Source organism: Pristiophorus japonicus, chromosome 12 (assembly GCF_044704955.1).
Source record: "Pristiophorus japonicus isolate sPriJap1 chromosome 12, sPriJap1.hap1, whole genome shotgun sequence".
Classification (NCBI taxonomy): domain Eukaryota; kingdom Metazoa; phylum Chordata; class Chondrichthyes; family Pristiophoridae; genus Pristiophorus; species Pristiophorus japonicus.
Window position 1 is genome coordinate 165,998,475 of NC_091988.1, and position 17,747 is coordinate 166,016,221.

General features: G+C 44.6%; 1 protein-coding gene across 2 annotated transcripts in view; it reads left to right on the forward strand.

The window, feature by feature from the left end:
* The first annotated feature begins 926 nt into the window (after nucleotides 1–926).
* LOC139277535 (sodium-dependent lysophosphatidylcholine symporter 1-like) overlaps nucleotides 927–17,747 on the forward strand; it is a 50,046-nt gene continuing 33,225 nt past the window's right edge. For both annotated transcript variants that reach the window (XM_070896106.1, XM_070896108.1), the window contains exons 1-4: nucleotides 927–1,228; nucleotides 1,962–2,087; nucleotides 10,809–10,933; nucleotides 12,691–12,823. In XM_070896106.1, the coding sequence (XP_070752207.1) occupies nucleotides 1,136–1,228; nucleotides 1,962–2,087; nucleotides 10,809–10,933; nucleotides 12,691–12,823 (477 nt within the window). In that variant the 5' untranslated portion in view covers nucleotides 927–1,135. The remainder of the gene's footprint in view (nucleotides 1,229–1,961; nucleotides 2,088–10,808; nucleotides 10,934–12,690; nucleotides 12,824–17,747) is intronic.

Genomic DNA, 17,747 nt, shown 5'->3' on the forward strand with positions numbered 1-17,747 from the left:
TGGCTTGGTGTCAAATGTTTGATAATGCTCCCGTGACAAGGCACTATATAAATGCAAGCTGTTGTAGGCACCGGTGACATTGCTCTATTATCATTGAGAGGAGCTAGATTATGATTTCATTTCAATTTTAATATACTTAAAGTGGATCATTTGGTTTTAGTGGTACCCTCCTCCAATTTAAACCTGTGTTTACATTGGGTAAACCCAGTGCCACGTTATTGGTCCATTTCAAACTTGTCCCATTCCAAGATCCAGGGGAAACCACTACAACGGTCCTCGCAAACAACCGTCGGCCTGAAACACTAACTCACTTTTTCTTTCCACAGATGCTGCCTGACCCGCTGAGATTTCCAGCATTTTCTGTTTTTATTTCAGATTCCAGCATCACAGTGTTTTGCTTTTGTAACAATTTATCAGTGATGTAATTGACTTCTGGGACAAAGCCGCAGGACAAAGTTGTCTCCTCTCCAACAGCGTTCACGGTGAGCGCACTGGAGTTCGATATATCCAACGTAACTTCTTAAGTTGGTCCTTTGGCATTTGCGAGATGAAATCTTCATATGATGCCCTGTTATCTTGGGAGTAGGTAAAGAATGGGGGGCAATGTGGGACTTACTGTAATAAATTAACCAACCGATCGGAGGTGCTGCTGCACTGCACTTTCTTAAAATCGAGAAATTGAAAGCTGTTGTAAATAAATATTCATAGAATTCATTTCAATCATTCATGTCAACATTCAAACGAAATGAGCAGAAACGCGGGTTTAGCGGGCAGCTTTTAATAACTTATAATTTTAAGTTTGCGTATAAAACAAATTGCAAATAAACTTTTGAAAAGTTCTGCAGCTGGTACAAGTCCGGGACGTTGGACAGAAAGCGGCCGTGTGAGCGGGCGGGTCTCAGCCTTGCTCCACCCCTTGGAGGGACAGCGAGAGGGGGAGAGAGAAAACCCAGAGCCTGTCCAATTCACCAGCTGAATGTGGGGCTGGAATCAAGGGTGCGAGTCCGGGAGCTCCCGTTAGCGGTTCGCTGACGCTGCTCCGGCCGCGGCTCGATCACAATCCCCGGGGCTGTGACGAGGCGGCGTCTCCGGCTGAAGTTGGCGAGATAGGGGAGCTGGCCCTGTTACCCGCGGGATGGGGTCTGAAGAGCAGAGCCTGGGCGAGAAGTTGCTGGAGGAAGAGGCCGAGCCTGAGCCTGAGCCTGGGGGTTCAGTTCGGGTCCTGCAGGTGAGAAGCAGCCAGTAAAAGAAGTGTTAAAAACATCGGGGCAGCTCCTGTATCCAAGAGAGTAAAAGGGGAAGTGTAAAACTGAAATTAGAACAGAAAATGCTGGAAATACACAGCAGGATGGTCAGCATCTGAAAGCGAAAAGACCAGTTGATGTCTTGCCTGAGAAAGACCCTTCCACAGGACTGGGATTCTGTCAGACCCTCATCATCATCATAGGCAGTCCCTCGAACCTCAGCTACTTATCCAGCAGTGATAATCTCAGAAAAAACAAAGTGATTTGAGAGAATTATTGACCCATCAGCTGAAATATTGGAACAAAATACAAGTCTAATTCAAATGTAATGAGAGAAGTTTGCAGTCACTTCTGCTCACGAACTCTAAGGGTGGCAGCAGTAGGTGCTACAATTGCCACAGTGTTTCCTCGTGGAATGTGTGCACGAGTTGACGGAGTGAGATCAGGATCAGACTTGACTGAAGCTCCCCATGGTGAAATAGCCGACCACACTTTCTTTCCAAGCTCGACTCACCCAGAAAGGCTATTTGGATGAGGTACCAAAGGGCTGTCAGTGATTGTGAAACAATATCCCAGTAAGAGGCAGTACCTTTGAAAGACATGGGGAGAATACAAAAGCAGCATTACATCAGAGATAACTTCACTGTTTGATCCTGTCTCTATCCGAATCTTTCGTCCTCCCTCCCAGACTTTGACCCTTTTATCCTCTCTCCACAGAAGGGCAATGGACGAACACTGCCACTCTGCCGGAAGCTCTGCTTTGCTGTTGGAGGTGCACCATATCAAATGACAGGAAACGCTATTGGATTCTTCCTCCAGATCTTCTTGCTAGATGTGGTTCAGGTAGGATCCATTCATACAAATCATTCCAGTTCATTTCTAAGTTTGTATCTCTGGTGAGGCTATGGTTACGTAGTGGTTATGTTACTGGACTTGCAACCCAGAAGTCATGAATTCAGAATCTCCTGTGGCAATTTGTGAAATAGAATTCAATAAATGTATTCAAATCTGTCATTGTAGTTAAAAACCCAACTAATTCACTAATGTCCTTCAGGAAAGGTAACTTGGCATCCCTAACTAGTCTGGTCTATTTGTGACTCCAATCCTATATGTGGATGATTCTTAATGCCCTCAGTTGCATACAAGCAGAGCATTGTATAGTACCACAATCTAACCTTGGGCGCGACATAGAAAATAGGTGCAGGAGTAGGCCATTCGGCCCTTCGAGCCTGCACCACCATTCAATAAGATCATGGCTGATCATTCTCCTCAGTACCCCTTTCCTGCTTTCTCTCCATACCCCTTGATCCCTTTAGCCGTAAGGGCCATATCTAACTCCTCCTTGAATATATCCAATGAACTGGCATCAACAACTCTCTGTGGTCGGGAATTCCACAGGTTAACAATTCTCTGAGTGAAGAAGTTTGTCTTCATCTCGGTCCTAAATGGATTACACATCACTTACTCCTCCATTACTATCAAGCTGAGAGACCAACCAAGGTTAGTGGGAAATAGAGAAGGGCAGGTGGATGATCTCACTTGGCCTACACTCGATATCGTACACCTGATATTCCTACCATCGTGGATGCCAGTATCCAGCTGCATCGGTTCACTCCATATGACAGTTAACAACGGGCAGTGCACTGCACACAAAAATGGATATGGGTCCTGAAGACATTCTGGCTGTGGTGCTGACTACTCGTGCACCAGAACAAGCCTCGCCCCTCGTCAAGCTGTTCCTGTGACTGTTTTATCTACCTAACAATGTGGAAAATTGCCTAGGCATATCCTAACCATAAAAAGCAAGACAAATTTAAGGATGGTGCTATCATCAGCAGCAAAGTGATGAAAAGTGTTATCAGTGCCATCAAGTAATACCTACTCATCAATAATTTGCTCACTGAAGATCAGTTCAGGGTATACAGAACTACTCCGCTCCAGGTATCATCACAGCTGTGATCCAAGGATGGATACAAGAGTTGAATACCAGTGGAATGGTGTAAGTAACTGTCCCTGGAATCAATGTTGCATTCATCATAGGTCAGTGGAGGTCAAAAAGAAAATACTCCAGTAGCTGGAATTTTACTTGAGGTGAAGTTGGCTTTGGTTGTTGCACGACAATCCTCAAAGCCCCAGAACCTCGCTGCAAGAGTTCCTCTGGGCAGTGTCCTCAGTCCAACCATCTTTATCTGCTTCATCAATGGCCTTCCCTCCATCATGTGGCCAGGCGTGATGACTCCACAATGTCCGACTTCATTCACAACCAATGTTCCCTGTAAGGATGTCACAGAGTGGACGCAGGGCATTCTGAAGTAGAGGGCAAACAGCTAGAGGTCGTGGCCCATATCGGGACCAACGACTTAGGAAAAAAGAGGGATGAAGTCTAACAGGCAGAATTCAGAGAGCTAGGAAGAAAATTATAGGGTAGGACCTCAAAGGTAGTAATCTCCGGGTTACTACCGGTGCCACGTGATATTGAGTACGAGATTAGAAGGATAGAGAGGATGAACACGTGGCTGGAGAGTTGATGTAGGAGGGGGGCTTTAAATTTTTGAGGCATTGGGACATCTGGGGGAGATGGGACCTGTAAAAACCGGACGGGTTGCATCTTAACAGCGCCGGGACCAATATCCTCATGGGGAGTTTTGCTAGTGCTGTTGGGGAGAGTTTAACCTAGCTTGGCAATGTGATGGGAACCTGAGAACAAATTCGATAGGAAAGGAAGTAAAGCAGAAAGTGGATAGTAAGAATTTAGAAAGCGAATCTGTAAGACAGAGGAAATAAGGGTTAGTAAATAGTAATCAAGGAGGTCTTCCTGTGCTAAATGTAATATACTTTAATGCAAGGAGTATAGTGAATAAGGTGGATGAGCTGAGAGAACAGGTAGACACTCGGGAGTATGACATTATAGCCATTACAGAAACATGGCTGAAAGAGGGGCAGGTTTGGCAGATCAATAGTCCTGGATTTTTAGACAAGACAGAGAGGGGAATAAAAAAGGAGGGGGGTGCGGGGCGTGGCGGTATTGATTAAAGAAACTATTACAGCGGTGAGGAGGGATGATATATTAGAGGATCATCAAATGAGACCATATGGGTCGAATTGAAAAATAAAAAAGAGGCGTTCGCACTGCTGGGCATGTATTTTAGACCCCCATACAGTGGAAGGGAGATAGAGGAGCAAATATGTAGGCAAATTGCTGTGAAGTCCAAAACCATAGGGTAGTAATACTAGGAGATTTTAACTATCTAAATAGTGATTGGGACAAATATAGTGTGAAGGGTATAGAGGGTGCAGAATTCTTGAAATGTATTCAAGAGAACGTTTTTAGTCAGTATGTAACAAGCCCAACCAACATGAGAGGGGGCGGTTTTGGATTTAGTTTTGGGGAATGAAGCTGGGCAGGTTGAAAGGGTATTAGTGGGAGAGCACTTGGGTGCCAGCGACCATAATTCAGTCAGATTCAAGCTAGTTATGGATAAGGACAAGGATAGGTCTGGAATAAAAGTCCCAAATTGGGGAAAAGCTAATTTTGCTAAGTTTAGGAGTGACTTGGCCATAGTGGACTGGAAATAGCTACTTGTGGGTAAATCAGCGTCAGAACAGTGGGAGGCATTCAAGGAGGAGATCCGGAAGGCTCAGGCCAAACATGTGCCCTTAAAGAAAAAGGGTGAGAATAACAAACCTAGGGATGTCTAGGGACTTACAGGGGAGGATAAAGAAAAAAAGGGAAGCTTATTTCATATACTAAATACTATAGAATCTCTGGAGGAATATAGAAAGTTAAGACGCAAAATTAAAAAGGATATTAGGAATGCTAAGAGAGAGCATGAAACATTCTTGGCTAGTAAAATTAAGGAAAACCCAAAGATGTTCCATCAATATATTAAGAGTAAGAGGGTAACTAAAGAAAGGGTAGGGCACATTGGAGACCATGGGGGTAATCTTTGTGTGGAGGCGGAAAATGTTGGTAAGGTTCTCAATGAATACTTTGTATCTGTTTTCACAAAGGAAAGGGGCAATGCAGATACTGCTATCGAGGAGGAGTGTGATATTCTGGATGAAATAAACATAGTGAGAGAGGAAGTATTAAGGGTTTAGCAGCTTTGAAAGTAGATAAGTCCCCAGGCCCGGATGAAATGCATTCTTGGCTGTTGAGCAAGGTAAAAGAGAAAATAGCAGAGGCCTTGACCATCATTTTCTGATCCTCTTTGGATCTGGGTATGGTGCCGGAGGATTGGAGGTTTGCTAATATAGTACCATTGTTTAAGAAGGGAGAAAGGGATAGGCCGAGTAATTACAGGCCTGTCAGTCTAACCTCTATGGTAGGAAAATTATTGGAAAAAGTCCTGAAAGGCAGGATAAGTTTATATTTAGAAAGGCAAGGATTAATTAGGAACAGTCAGCACAAATTTGTTAAGGAAAAATCATGTTTGACTAACCTGATTGAATTTTTTGATGAGGCAACCAAGAGGGTCGATGAGGGTAGTGCATACGATATAGTGTATATGGACTTTAGCAACGTTTTTGATAAGGTCCCACATGGTAGACTGGTGATGAAGGTTAAAGCCCATGGGATCCAGGGCAAAGTGGCAAATTGGATCCAATATTGGCTTAGAGGTAGGAAGCAAAGGGTAATGGTTGATGGATGTTTTTGTGACTGGAAGGATGTTTCCAGTGGGGTTCCACAGGGCTCAGTACTGGGTCCCTTGCTTTTTGTGGTATATATCAACGATTTAGATTTGAATATAAGGAGTATGATTAAGAAGTTTGCAGACGACTCTAAAATTGGCTGTGTGGTTGATAATGAAGAGGAAAGTCATGGGCTGCAGGAGGATAGCAATCTACTGGTCAGGTGGGAAGAACAGTAACAAATGGATTTTAATTCAGAGAAGTGTGAGATAATGCACTTTGGGAGGTCGAATAAGGAAAGGGTATACACATTAAGCGGTAGGCCACTTAATAGTGAAGATGAACAAAGGGACCTTGGAGTACTGGTCCACAGATCCCTGAAAGTAGCAGGCAGGGTGGTTAAGACATACTGAATGCTTGTCTTTATTGGCTGAGGCATAGAATATAAGAACAGGGAGGTTATGCTTAAATTGTATAATACTTTGGTTAGGCCACAGCTGGAATACTGCGTGCATTTCTGGTCACCGTATTATAGGAAGGACGTGATTGCACTAGAGAGAGTGCAGAGGAGATTTACTAGGAGGCTGCCTGGAATGGAGAATCTTAGTTGTGAGGATAGATTGGATAGGCTGGGTTTGTTCTCATTGGAACAGAGGAGGTTGAGAGGAGATCTCATTGAGGTGTGCAAAATATTGAGGGGCCTGAATATAGTGGATAGCAAGGGCCTATTTCCATTGGTGGGGGGCTCTATTACAAGGGGGCATAGTTTTAAGGTGGTTGGTGGAAGGTTTAGAGAGGATTTGAGGGGGGGGGGCTTCTTTACGCAGAGCGTAGTGGTGATCTGGAACTCACTGCCTGAAAGAGTAGTGAGTGCAGAGACCCTCACCACTTTTAAGCGATGGTTGGGTGGGCACTTAAAGGGCCCAAGTTTCCACATGATTTGCGCCTGATTTTTAGGAGCAACTGGTGGAGAACGGACTATCTTAGAAATCGCAATTCTCCACATTTTTTTTCTGCAGTTCTAGTCAGGTAGAACAGTTCTACTTTGGAACAGAATTTTTTCTTCAAAAGGGGGCGTGTCCGGCCACTGACGCCTGATTTCAAAGTTTCCACAGTGAAAACGTACTCCAAACTAAGTTAGAATGGAGCAAGTGAAGATTTTTGTAGAACTGAAAAAACCTGTTCTACACATTAAAAAATCAGGCGCAGGTTACAAATTAGGCGTCCAGAACGAGGTGGGTGGGGGGGAAGGGAACTCATTAAATTCTACAATAAATCCTTATTTATATTTCTACAAATATTATACAAATAAATCCAACCTGAATAAACATTTATAAGCAAAGAAAAGATTAAATAAACCATCTTCCTACCTATGTGAAAGTGCTTCAGGCACGGAGAATTCTGCAGTCAGCCTGAGGCGCCCGTTCTTCCCGCGGGGGGGGGGGGGGGGGGGAGGCGCCCGTTCTTTCCCGCGGGGGGGGGAGAGGAGGCGCCCGTTCTTTCCCGCGGGGGGGGGGGGGGGGAGGCGCCCGTTCTTCCCGCGGGGGGGGGAGAGGAGGCGCCCGTTCTTTCCCGCGGGGGGGGGGGGGGGGGGGGAGGCGCCCGTTCTTCCCGCGGGGGGGGGAGAGGAGGCGCCCGTTCTTTCCCGCGGGGGGGGGGGAGGCGCCCGTTCTTCCCGCGGGGGGGGGGGGGAGGAGACAGTGAGAAGGCTGCAAGTGCTGATGTGCTGATGGCAATGTGCTTTTATTAAAAAAATTTTCAAAAATTAAACAGCTACAAAGAACTACAAAAATGTCCGAGTGCCAATGTTTTTTTCACACTGAGCATGCGCGAACGCTCCAACGCGCACGCGCAGTGTTGCCGGCAGGAAAAAAACTAATTTAAATAGTACCCGCCCCCTCCCACTTACAAAATCGGCGCGAGTGTAGGCTCTGCCCCCCTGGGCGCCGCGCCAGGCAGACATGGAGCTGCAGGGCGCTCCAGAATCGCGAGGTTTTTTTTTAGGCGCCGTTTTAGGCGCGAGAAACGAGCGCCCAGCTCGGAGGGGCGCCCGTTTTTTATCGTGTGGAAACTTGGGCCCATAGTGCCGTAACCTGCAGGTTTATGGACCTAGAGCTGGTAATTGGGATTAGACTTGATAACCTCTTGTTGGCCGGTGCAGATATGATGGTAAGTACCGCAGGGAATCGAATACGACCAGAGTGATCTCCTGGACTAGTTTCGACTGCCTGGATGGGTCGGAGAGGAATTTTCCAAGATTTTTTTTCCCCCAAATTGGCCTGGGTTTTTATCTGGTTTTTGCCTCTACCAGGAGATCACATGGCTCCGGTTGGGGTGGAGTGTAGAATGTTTCAGTTTAAGGGGTGCCGCAGTTGTGTGGGGTGGACTGGTTGGGCTGGATGCTTTTTGCCTTTCCGCCATTGTTCATAGGTTTATATGTAACCTTTCAGGGTGCTGATCGAGGGTCGGCCGGCGTGGACACAATGGGCCGAAATGGCCTCCTTCTGCACTTTAAATTTCTATGTAAATTTGTTTGGCGCCACTTGCCTCTTTAAGCTTTTCTCATTGCAAAGCCAGCAAGCCACATAGCAGAATCAAACAGTCCAGAACCAACTCGCAGCAGAACCTGAACAAGTGGCAGCTAATGTTTGTGCCACATAAGTGCCGGATAATGATCATCTCAAACAAAAGAAAGCCCAGCCCACTCTGATCTTCAATGACACCAATGAGCCTCCACCATCAACATTGACCAGGAGCTTAACTAGACCAGTCATCTCAGCACCATGGCTACAAGGTTAGAGCAGAAGCTGGGTGGTTTCCAACAACAACCTGGACAACTTCCAAGTTTGACCCAACAAGTGGCAGGTAACATTCATACTACATAAGTGGCAAGTTCCATCACCAACAAGAGAAGATCCAGAAAGCTCAGTGCTATGCAGGGAAGAGGAGAATCAGTGGGGGGAAAAGGGAAAGTAAAAGAAATAGAGCAAGTGGCTAAAGGAACTGTAATTAGAACGCCCTTCTTCCTCCTCACTGAATACCAAACCATTAAAATCCTGAGGCTTACTATTGAACAGAAGCTTAACTGTATCAGGCATATCTACAGCGTGGCAGGACAGCGACTGAGTGCTCTATTGAGCATCTCACCACCTCACCTTTTTAAGCCTCTCCACCATCTACAAGACACAAGTCTGGAGCATGATCGAATACTCACCACTCACATGGATGGACACAGCTGCAACAATGCTCAACATCATTTATAACACTTCATCAATGCCCCGGCCACTGGCCTTAGATATTCACCCACTCCACCACTAGCACGCTGACTGCAGTATGTACAGATGTACTATAGCAACTCACCAAGCTTAAATTGATAGCACTTTCTTTAATGAGATGCATGTATCGCATATTGCTAATGCTTTAGTTTGTGGTTTGAATAACATTTGTACACTTGCTAACACCATAACATACACAGTAGGAGAGAATGTTCTTCAGTCATGTTCTCCAGTTAGATGTTCCCGCTTGCATCTTCTGCTACTCTGCCACATGATGACTCCTTGTTTCCCACTTCCTCCATTCCACCATTGGTGACCATGCTTTCAGCCACTTATGTCCTTTTCCCCCTGGATCCCTCACCTAATTACAGTTCCTTTAACTGCTTGCTCAATTTCTTCTACTTTCCCTTTTTCCACACTGGATGTCCACTGATTCTCCTCTTCCTTTCAAAGTACTTTGAGCTTTCTGTGTGAGGACTATAGAAATGTTCCTGTTAGTGCTGAGAGTAGTGGTAGTAGACTTGACTATTCCAATGCTCCCCAGGCTGATATCCGAACTTGCACCTTCCATTAACTTAAGCTTGTCCAAAATTCTGCTGCCAGTATCCTAATTCTCAGTAATTCCCTTTCACCCATCACCACTGTGCTCGCTGACCTACATTGGCTCCCAGTCTGCCAACATCTCGATTTTAAAATTCTCATCCTTGTTTTCAAATCCCTCCATGGCCTCCCCCTGCCCTACTTCTGTAACCTCCTCCAGCCTAACAACCCTCTAGGATCTCTGGACTCTTGCGCAGCCCGATTTTAATCACAGCAGCATTGGCGGTCGTACTTTCATAAAAACATAAGAAATAGGAGCAGGAGTAGGGCATTCAGCCCCTCGAGCCTGCTCTGCAATTCAATAAGATCATGGCTGATCTTCTACCTCAACACATTCCAGCACTATCCCCATATCCCTTGATTCCCTTAATATCCAAAAATCTATCGCTCTCTGTCTTGAATATACTCAACGACTGAGCTTCCACAGCCCTCTTGGGTAGAGAATTCCAAAGATTCGCAACCCTCTGAGTGAAGAAATGACTCCTGATCTCAGTCCTAAATGGCCGACCCCTTATTCTGCGACTGTGACCCCTGGTTCTAGGTGCCCCAGCCAGGGGAAACATCCTCTCTGCATCTACCCTGTCAAGCCCTGTAAGAATTTTGTATGTTTCAATGAGATCACCTCTCCTAAACTCTCAAGAAATCAGTAGCCTAGGCCCTAAGTTCTGCAATTCCCTCCCTAAACCTCTCCATTTCTCTCTCGCTCTCTCTCTATCTCTCTTTCTACCTTTAAGATGCTCCCTAAAGCCTACGTCTTATCTGTCCTAACATTTCTAAGTAGCTTGGTGTCAAATTTTGTTTGCTAACATTCGTATGAAGTGTTGTGGGATGTTTCACTATGTTAAAGGCGCTATATAAATGCACGATTTTGTAACTATGTACTCGTGTGTTTTGTAGCTGAATTATTGGAGGTTTTGTGTGGACTTTTGTTTCCTTTAGTGCTGTTGCAGCTAAGAGTTCAAATCACTGACTTCTCATGATTGTGATCCAAATGTGCAGGATGCATATTTGCAGGTTAACACTTATGTTGTGTATTTATGAAAGTTCTCTGTTTCAGATGGAGGCTTTCTATGCATCTCTGATTTTATTCATTGGTCGAGTTTGGGATGCTTTCACTGATCCCATTGTTGGATTCCTCGTCAGCAAAAGCAGAAGAACAAGATTTGGCAAGTTGCTTCCTTGGTGAGGAGATCTTGAATCATATTTTCTTACTACATTTCGGGGTTTACAAGAAGCAGTACGTCTGGAGCTGGGGTTTGTAATGGTCTCTGAGATCCGAGGAATGCTACAAGCCATATGCTAAAATAATCTATTTAAAGAAGCACCAACTATTGATTGAAACAAGTTATCCAGTTCTCTCTCTTGCAGCAGAAGTTTTAAGATCTGCACTTTTGGATAGAGGGGCTTCTGCCAATGTTGCATGAGTTACTAGGCTCAGGGTAACCATCTGATGATGTGTTGAAACTTGCATCCACTTTGAATTTAAATGACTGGATCCATAGTCTTCATTGGTGAAGAATAATGCGAAGAACTGACTTAAAACAACTACTATTTCCTGATCTTTTACAATTTATCCTTTAGGAACTTTCTAGGCTTTAACATTCCTTGAGAAATGGATATTGCTAAAATGTACTTTAGCTTCTCCTCACTACTATCTACAGTCCACCTTTCTATTCCCTTTTTACCTCTACTAATATTTATTCTGCTTATCTTGAACTGACATTTATACAACTCCCAGTCTTCTTGACTGTTTATTTTTTTAAATATGTATTCTTTAGATCTTGAGGTTTGATCTAATTTTAAAGCTAGTCCCAGAGTAGAGAATATTTATTGCGACTGCCCTTCAGAAAACGTCTTACTTCATACCCAAGATTTATCCTGCTTAATCTGCTTGTACAAATTATGGTCCAGCTGTGTGCACAAGGAGGAAGTATTTTGTGATGGGGCAGAACCTGAACTCTAATGGGGACTATTTAGTAAAACACAGATTGAAGTTCTGATAATGTGAGGTTAAAATTATTGATGAAATTTCACCAACAAATATTCAAAGCAATATCAGCGCATCAACAAAACTGAACAGCAGCTATTTGGTGGTGCGACTGATATTCGTGAAATAATCACTTGTAAATGCACAGCTGAGAACACACCAAACACAGGTCATTGTGGTGAATTAAATCTTGGGAATTATAAGTAGACGGTGATGGATTCTGGATGAAAAGATCTTGGGCTAGAATTTCCCCAAAGCCCGCCAGCGCCCGATTGTCACCCAAAAAACCGCTAAGGCTGGGAAGATTATCACCGACGTAAACTTCCTGAAATTTTTTTTAAAAATCTGCCCAGCGAAAAACATGGTCCTTGCACCCTCAATCTGGGCGAAAAAGTGCAATTTAGGGTAGATTGGGCGGTGCCTAAAGAAAATGGGCGAAAATTTTTTAAAAATCTATAAAAATTTACCCCGAGGTTGCGGGTTGGGCCTCACGCCTAAAAAAAAAAGAATAAAACTAATTTTTCAAAAAAAACGAACTAAAAATATCCAAAAAACATTCCCAAGACACTTTTGAAAAATTAAATCACCCCAACAGACTTTGAAAATAAATAGTAAAAAAACAATCACTTGCCTTTTTCTTGCAGACCTACTTACCCACTGCCCAATTCCGCTGATCCTCGAGGGCGTTTTTTTTTTAATACTTGCCTACGGGTCACCGCTCAGCCAGAAATCACACCAAAGCTCCCCAGTGGTACTTCGAAACCGCCGGTGTACTTCAGCTGGGGAATTTTTCACCAATCCGGTTCTCGCCCAGAATGGCCAATACCGCCGAGAAACCAGACGGTGAACCACTGGAAATTCTGGCCCCATGCAACTAAACATTTGGAGTGTATTTAAAAAAAAATGATCATTGGTTGTGAATAATTCCCACGTCTTCTCTGTTTTTCTCTAGGATACTGTTTTCCATGCCATTTGGAGTTGCTTCTTATTTCCTGTTATGGTTCAGTCCTTCATATACAATGTCCTGGGAATACAGCTTTTTCTGGTACCTTATAACCTACTGTGCGTTTCATACCTGCATGAGTGTAAGTATTTTAATGTAACCTAAAACTGATGAGTCACTTAAACCCAGCAGATGTGAGACTGGCTGATGTTTGCACATTTGTGTGTCAGAGGCTCAGCATCATCTCCCTGCATCTGAATAATGAGATTTTTATCCTCCCCGTAACAATATGCAAGTGGCATGAGACAGGTGTTTAGCATGGATATATAACATTAAAATGTTAGATAAATGCATATAGTCCATTTTAAGACCAGCAAGCTGTACAAAATCTTTTCCTAACACCACAACCAATTACCAGATATTAAAGGGAAAAAAGCAGGGATATGATTAAACCATTTTTTTGCTATCATTTTTCCCCAGGTCAAGTACAGCATGAGTTATATGCAAAGAAAAGCGCTTCTACACTGTCTGATCAAGATAAATTGGGTACAGCATGATTAGATGTAGCATAAAGCTCCATTTGCACTGTGCCATTAAGCATGCCCAGGTTGTCTAAAGCTTCCTCTGCACTGTCCTATGTGCCTTAGCCTGAACTTCTGATCACCCCTATTGTACAATATTTCAGTTTCCACACCATCCACCAAGATTGCCAAAGTGGGGCTGAATTGTGAGCGGTTTTATGCTTATCGACTTGTACCATAGTTTGTCAGTTCATCTATATTTAGACTTCCCTGGCTGATGTCTCCATTTGCAACTGAAAGTCAGTGGATTCGAACGTCCCGTGCAGCTTTCTGCAGAGCCATCCTCTGAGTCACCATCCATGGCTCAGTTGAGTTTATAATCAGTGTTCTGTGATACTGGACAGCCATGCTTGGCAGTATAGGAGACAACACAACAAGCATAGCTTTGGTTAAAACACAGGCAGTATTCATTTCTCCGCTCAAAAAAAAAAAGCATGCCAGTGGTGCCACTGAAATAACTGACAGAGAAACAAGAGCAAAATGTACTGAGCTGAAGCATAGTTGAGGAAATGGCTGGGATTATGGGGCTCAATTTTCCCCAAAGCTTTTTTTTTGGCGTACTTGAAGAGTTACGCCCATTTTTTGGCGGCCCAAGTATGCCAAAAAAAAAGGTTCTAAGTTTCCCCGTTGGATTTCTTCATTTTGGCGCCGCCTAACCTATCCTTTAGTTTTGAGGGTGGAGCCTTGATCTGCGCCAAAAAGATTAGATTGCCACGGTAATTAGGGACACAATGCGAGCTGAGGCTGCAAAGTGAAACATACAGCCAGCTCGCAACAAATTAAAACATATTGCACCAACTTAAAAACACATTAAATCTCATTGCATCAACTTAAAACCACATTGAAATATATTGCATCAACGTAAAAACATATTAAAACTCATTGCATCAACTTAAAAACACATTGAAATATATTGCAGCAACTTACCTCCAATTATTAAAGCCGGTCCCGCCCCTATCCCAGGCTGAATGGCCTCCTCCCAGTCCCCGAACTACACCCGAAAGGCTTTCCCCCACCCCCACACCCTCTTCCACTCCCTCTTCCACCCCCCACCACACTCTCTTCCTCCCCTCCCCCCCTCTTACCTCTCCTGCTGCTGCTGTCCGGGCATCTACTGCACTTACCTGCTCCGATTTCTTTAACTCTCCAGAAGGTTTTTCTGCAGAGGCCACATACGCTGGCCTAAGCAGCTCTGGAGTAACTCTCAGCTGGCCAAACTTGCCTAAATGGCCAGAATTAGCGCGGGTGGCAGGTTACGCCCCCTTTGGCTGTAAAAAAAGTACCTAAAAAAAATCGTAACTAACCGAGTTACGCTGGTGCAAATTGATGAAACTGTGGATTTTTAACTTAGGCCAAAAAAAGCAGCGCAAATCACTGGGGAAAATGGAGCCCATGATGCTACTTACGATGAATACTTCTCTAACAACATAAGCAGACTCATTCATATCACATCCCGTCGCCAGGTGGTTTGGATCATGTGATTTACCTAATAATTGGAAGTGCTTTTTTTCACTTCATATAAAACCGAGTGCAAGCATGACTCTGCATTCGTTGACTCTGCATTCGTTATCTCAGCGCAGCATCCGTATGGTATATTTCCTCTTCAAGACCTGTTGTAGCTTTTTTTTGAGCCAAGGAGAGTGTTCAGCGGTGTAAATACGTGTAAATATTTTTAAAAGAAGGAAGGAAGAGAGGTTGTGAGGCTGAAGGAGATTACAGAGATAGTGAGCAGCGAGGCCATGGAGGGATTTTCAAACAAGGATGAGAATTTTGAAATCGAGGCGTGGCTTAACTAGAAGCCAATATTGGTCAGCGAGCACAGGGGTGATGGGTGATCGGGACTTGGTGCGAGTTAGAACACAGGGATGACTTCAAGTTTATGTAGAATAGAATGTGGGTGGCCAGCCAGGAGTGTGTTGGAGTAGTCAAGTTTAGAGCTAGCAAAAGCATGGATGAGGGTTTCAGCAGCAGATGAGCTGAGGCAGGGGCAGAGATAGGCAATGTTACGGAGAAGGAAATAGGCGGCTTTAGTTATGCCACGGATATGTGGCTGGAAGCTCATTTCAGGGTCAAATATGCACCTAGGTTGCGAACAGTCTGGTTCAGCCTCAGACAAATGCTAGGGCGAGGGATGGAGTCGGTGGCTAGAGAATGCAGTTTGTGGTGGGGACCAAAGACAATGGCTTCGATCTTCCCAATATTTAATTGGGGAAAATTTCTGCTCATCCAGTACTGAATGTCGGACAAGTAGTCTGATCATTTAGGTACCATGGAGAGGTCGAGAGATGTGGTGGTCAGTTAGAGCTGGGAGTCGTCAGCGTACATGTGAAAACTGACGCCGTGTTTTCAGATGATGTCACCAAGGGCAGCATATAGATGAGAAATAGGAGGGAGCCAAGGATAGATCCAGAGGTAATGATGCGGGAGTGGGAAGAGAAGCCATTGCAGATGATTTTCTGGCTATGATTAGATAGATAAGAATGGAACCAGGCGAGAACAGTCCCACCCAGCTGGATGGTAGTGGAGAGGCATTAGAGGAAGATGGAGTGATCAACCGTGTCAAAGGCTGCAGACAGGTCGAGAAGGACGAGGAGGGATAGTTTACCTTTGTCAGTCAAAAAGGTTGTCATTTGTGACTTTGATGAGAGTCGATTCGGTACTGTGGCAGGGGCGGAAAGCAGATTGAAGGGATTCAAACATGGAGTTCTGGGAAAGATGGGCACGGATTTTGGAGGTGACAACACGTTCAAGGACTTTGGAGAGGAAAGGGAGACTGGAGATAGGGTGGTAGCTTGCAAGCACAGTGGGGTCAAGGGTTGTCTTTTTGAGGAGTGGGATGATGACGGCAAATTTAAGGGAGAGGGGGACAGTACATAAGAACATAAGAAATAGGAACAGGAGTAGGCCATACGGCCCCTCGAGCCTGCTCCGCCATTCAATAAGATCATGGCTGATCTGATCATGGACACAGCTCCACTTCCCCGCCCGCTTCCCATAAGCCCTTATCCCCTTATCATTAAGAAACTGTCTATTTCTGTCTTAAATTTATTCAATGTCCCAGCTTCCACAGCTCTCTGAGGCAGCGAATTCCACAGATTTACAACCTCCCTGAGAGAAGAAATTTCTCCTCATCTCAGTTTTAAATGGGCTGCCCCTTATTCTAAGATTATGCCATCTAGTTCTAGTCTCCCCCATCAGTGGAAACATGCTCTCTGTATCCACCTTGTCAAGCCCCCTCATAATCTTACACGTTTCGATAAGATCACCTCTCATTCTTCTGAATTCTAATGAGTAGAGGCCCAATCTACTCAACCTTTCCTCATAAGTCAACCCCCTCATCCCCAGAATCAACCAAGTGAACCTTCTCTGAACTGCCTCCAAAGCAAGTATATCCTTTTGTAAATATGGAAACCAAAACTGCACGCAGTATTCCAGGTGTGGCCTCACCAATACCTTATATAGCTGTAGCAAGACTTCACTGCTTTTATACTCCATCCCCTTTGCAATAAAGGCCAAGATACCATTGGCCTTCCTGATCACTTGCTGCACCTGCATACTATCCTTTTTGCGTTTCATGCACAAGTACCCCCAGATCCTGCTGTACTGCAGCACTTTGCAATCTTTCTCCATTTAAATAATAACTTGCTCTTTGATTTTTTTTCTGCTAAAGTGCATGACCTCACACTTTCCAACACTATACTCCATCTGCCAAATTTTTGCCCACTCACTTAGCCTGTCTATGTCCTTTTGCAGATTTTTTGTGTCCTCCTCACACATTGCTTTTCCTCCCATCTTTGTATCGTCAGCAAACTTGGCTACGTTACACTCAGTCCCTTCTTCCAAGTCGTTAATATAGATTGTACCTGAGGAGAGAGAGCCGTTAATAATGTCAGCTAACATGGCAGCCAGAAAAAAAAAGTTGGGTGGTCAGCAGTTTAGTGGGAATAGGGTCAAGGGAGCAGGAAGTGGGTCTCATGGACAAGATGAGCATGGCGAGGTCAGTCGGGGAGATCAGAGAGAAACTGGAGAGAAATGAGAGTTCAGGGCTAGGGCAGCGAGGGGTGGGGGAACCTCAGAGGAAGTTTGGCCCAGTGGGCTAGGGGAAGGAAGGGAAGTGGCAGAGGCTGCTGATCGGATGGTCTCAATCTTTGATACAGAAGTCCATGAACCCCTCACACTTGTTGTTGGAGACGAGTGTTGCAGCGACAGGGGAGAGGGGTTTAAGAAGATGGTTAGCAGTAGAAAATAGTTGTCTTTGCATTCCAGAATGATCCTGCAATAGTGAGCAGTTTGGACAGATAAAGAGTAGGATCATGCTTGACAAATCTTCTCGAATATTTTGAGGATGTAACTAGTAGAGTGGACAAGGGAGAACCAGTGGATGTGGTGTATTTGGACTTTCAAAAGGCTTGATTTTGCACCAATCTCTTGTGTGCAAAATCAAAGCACATGGTATTGGGGGTAATGTATTGGTGTGGATAGAGA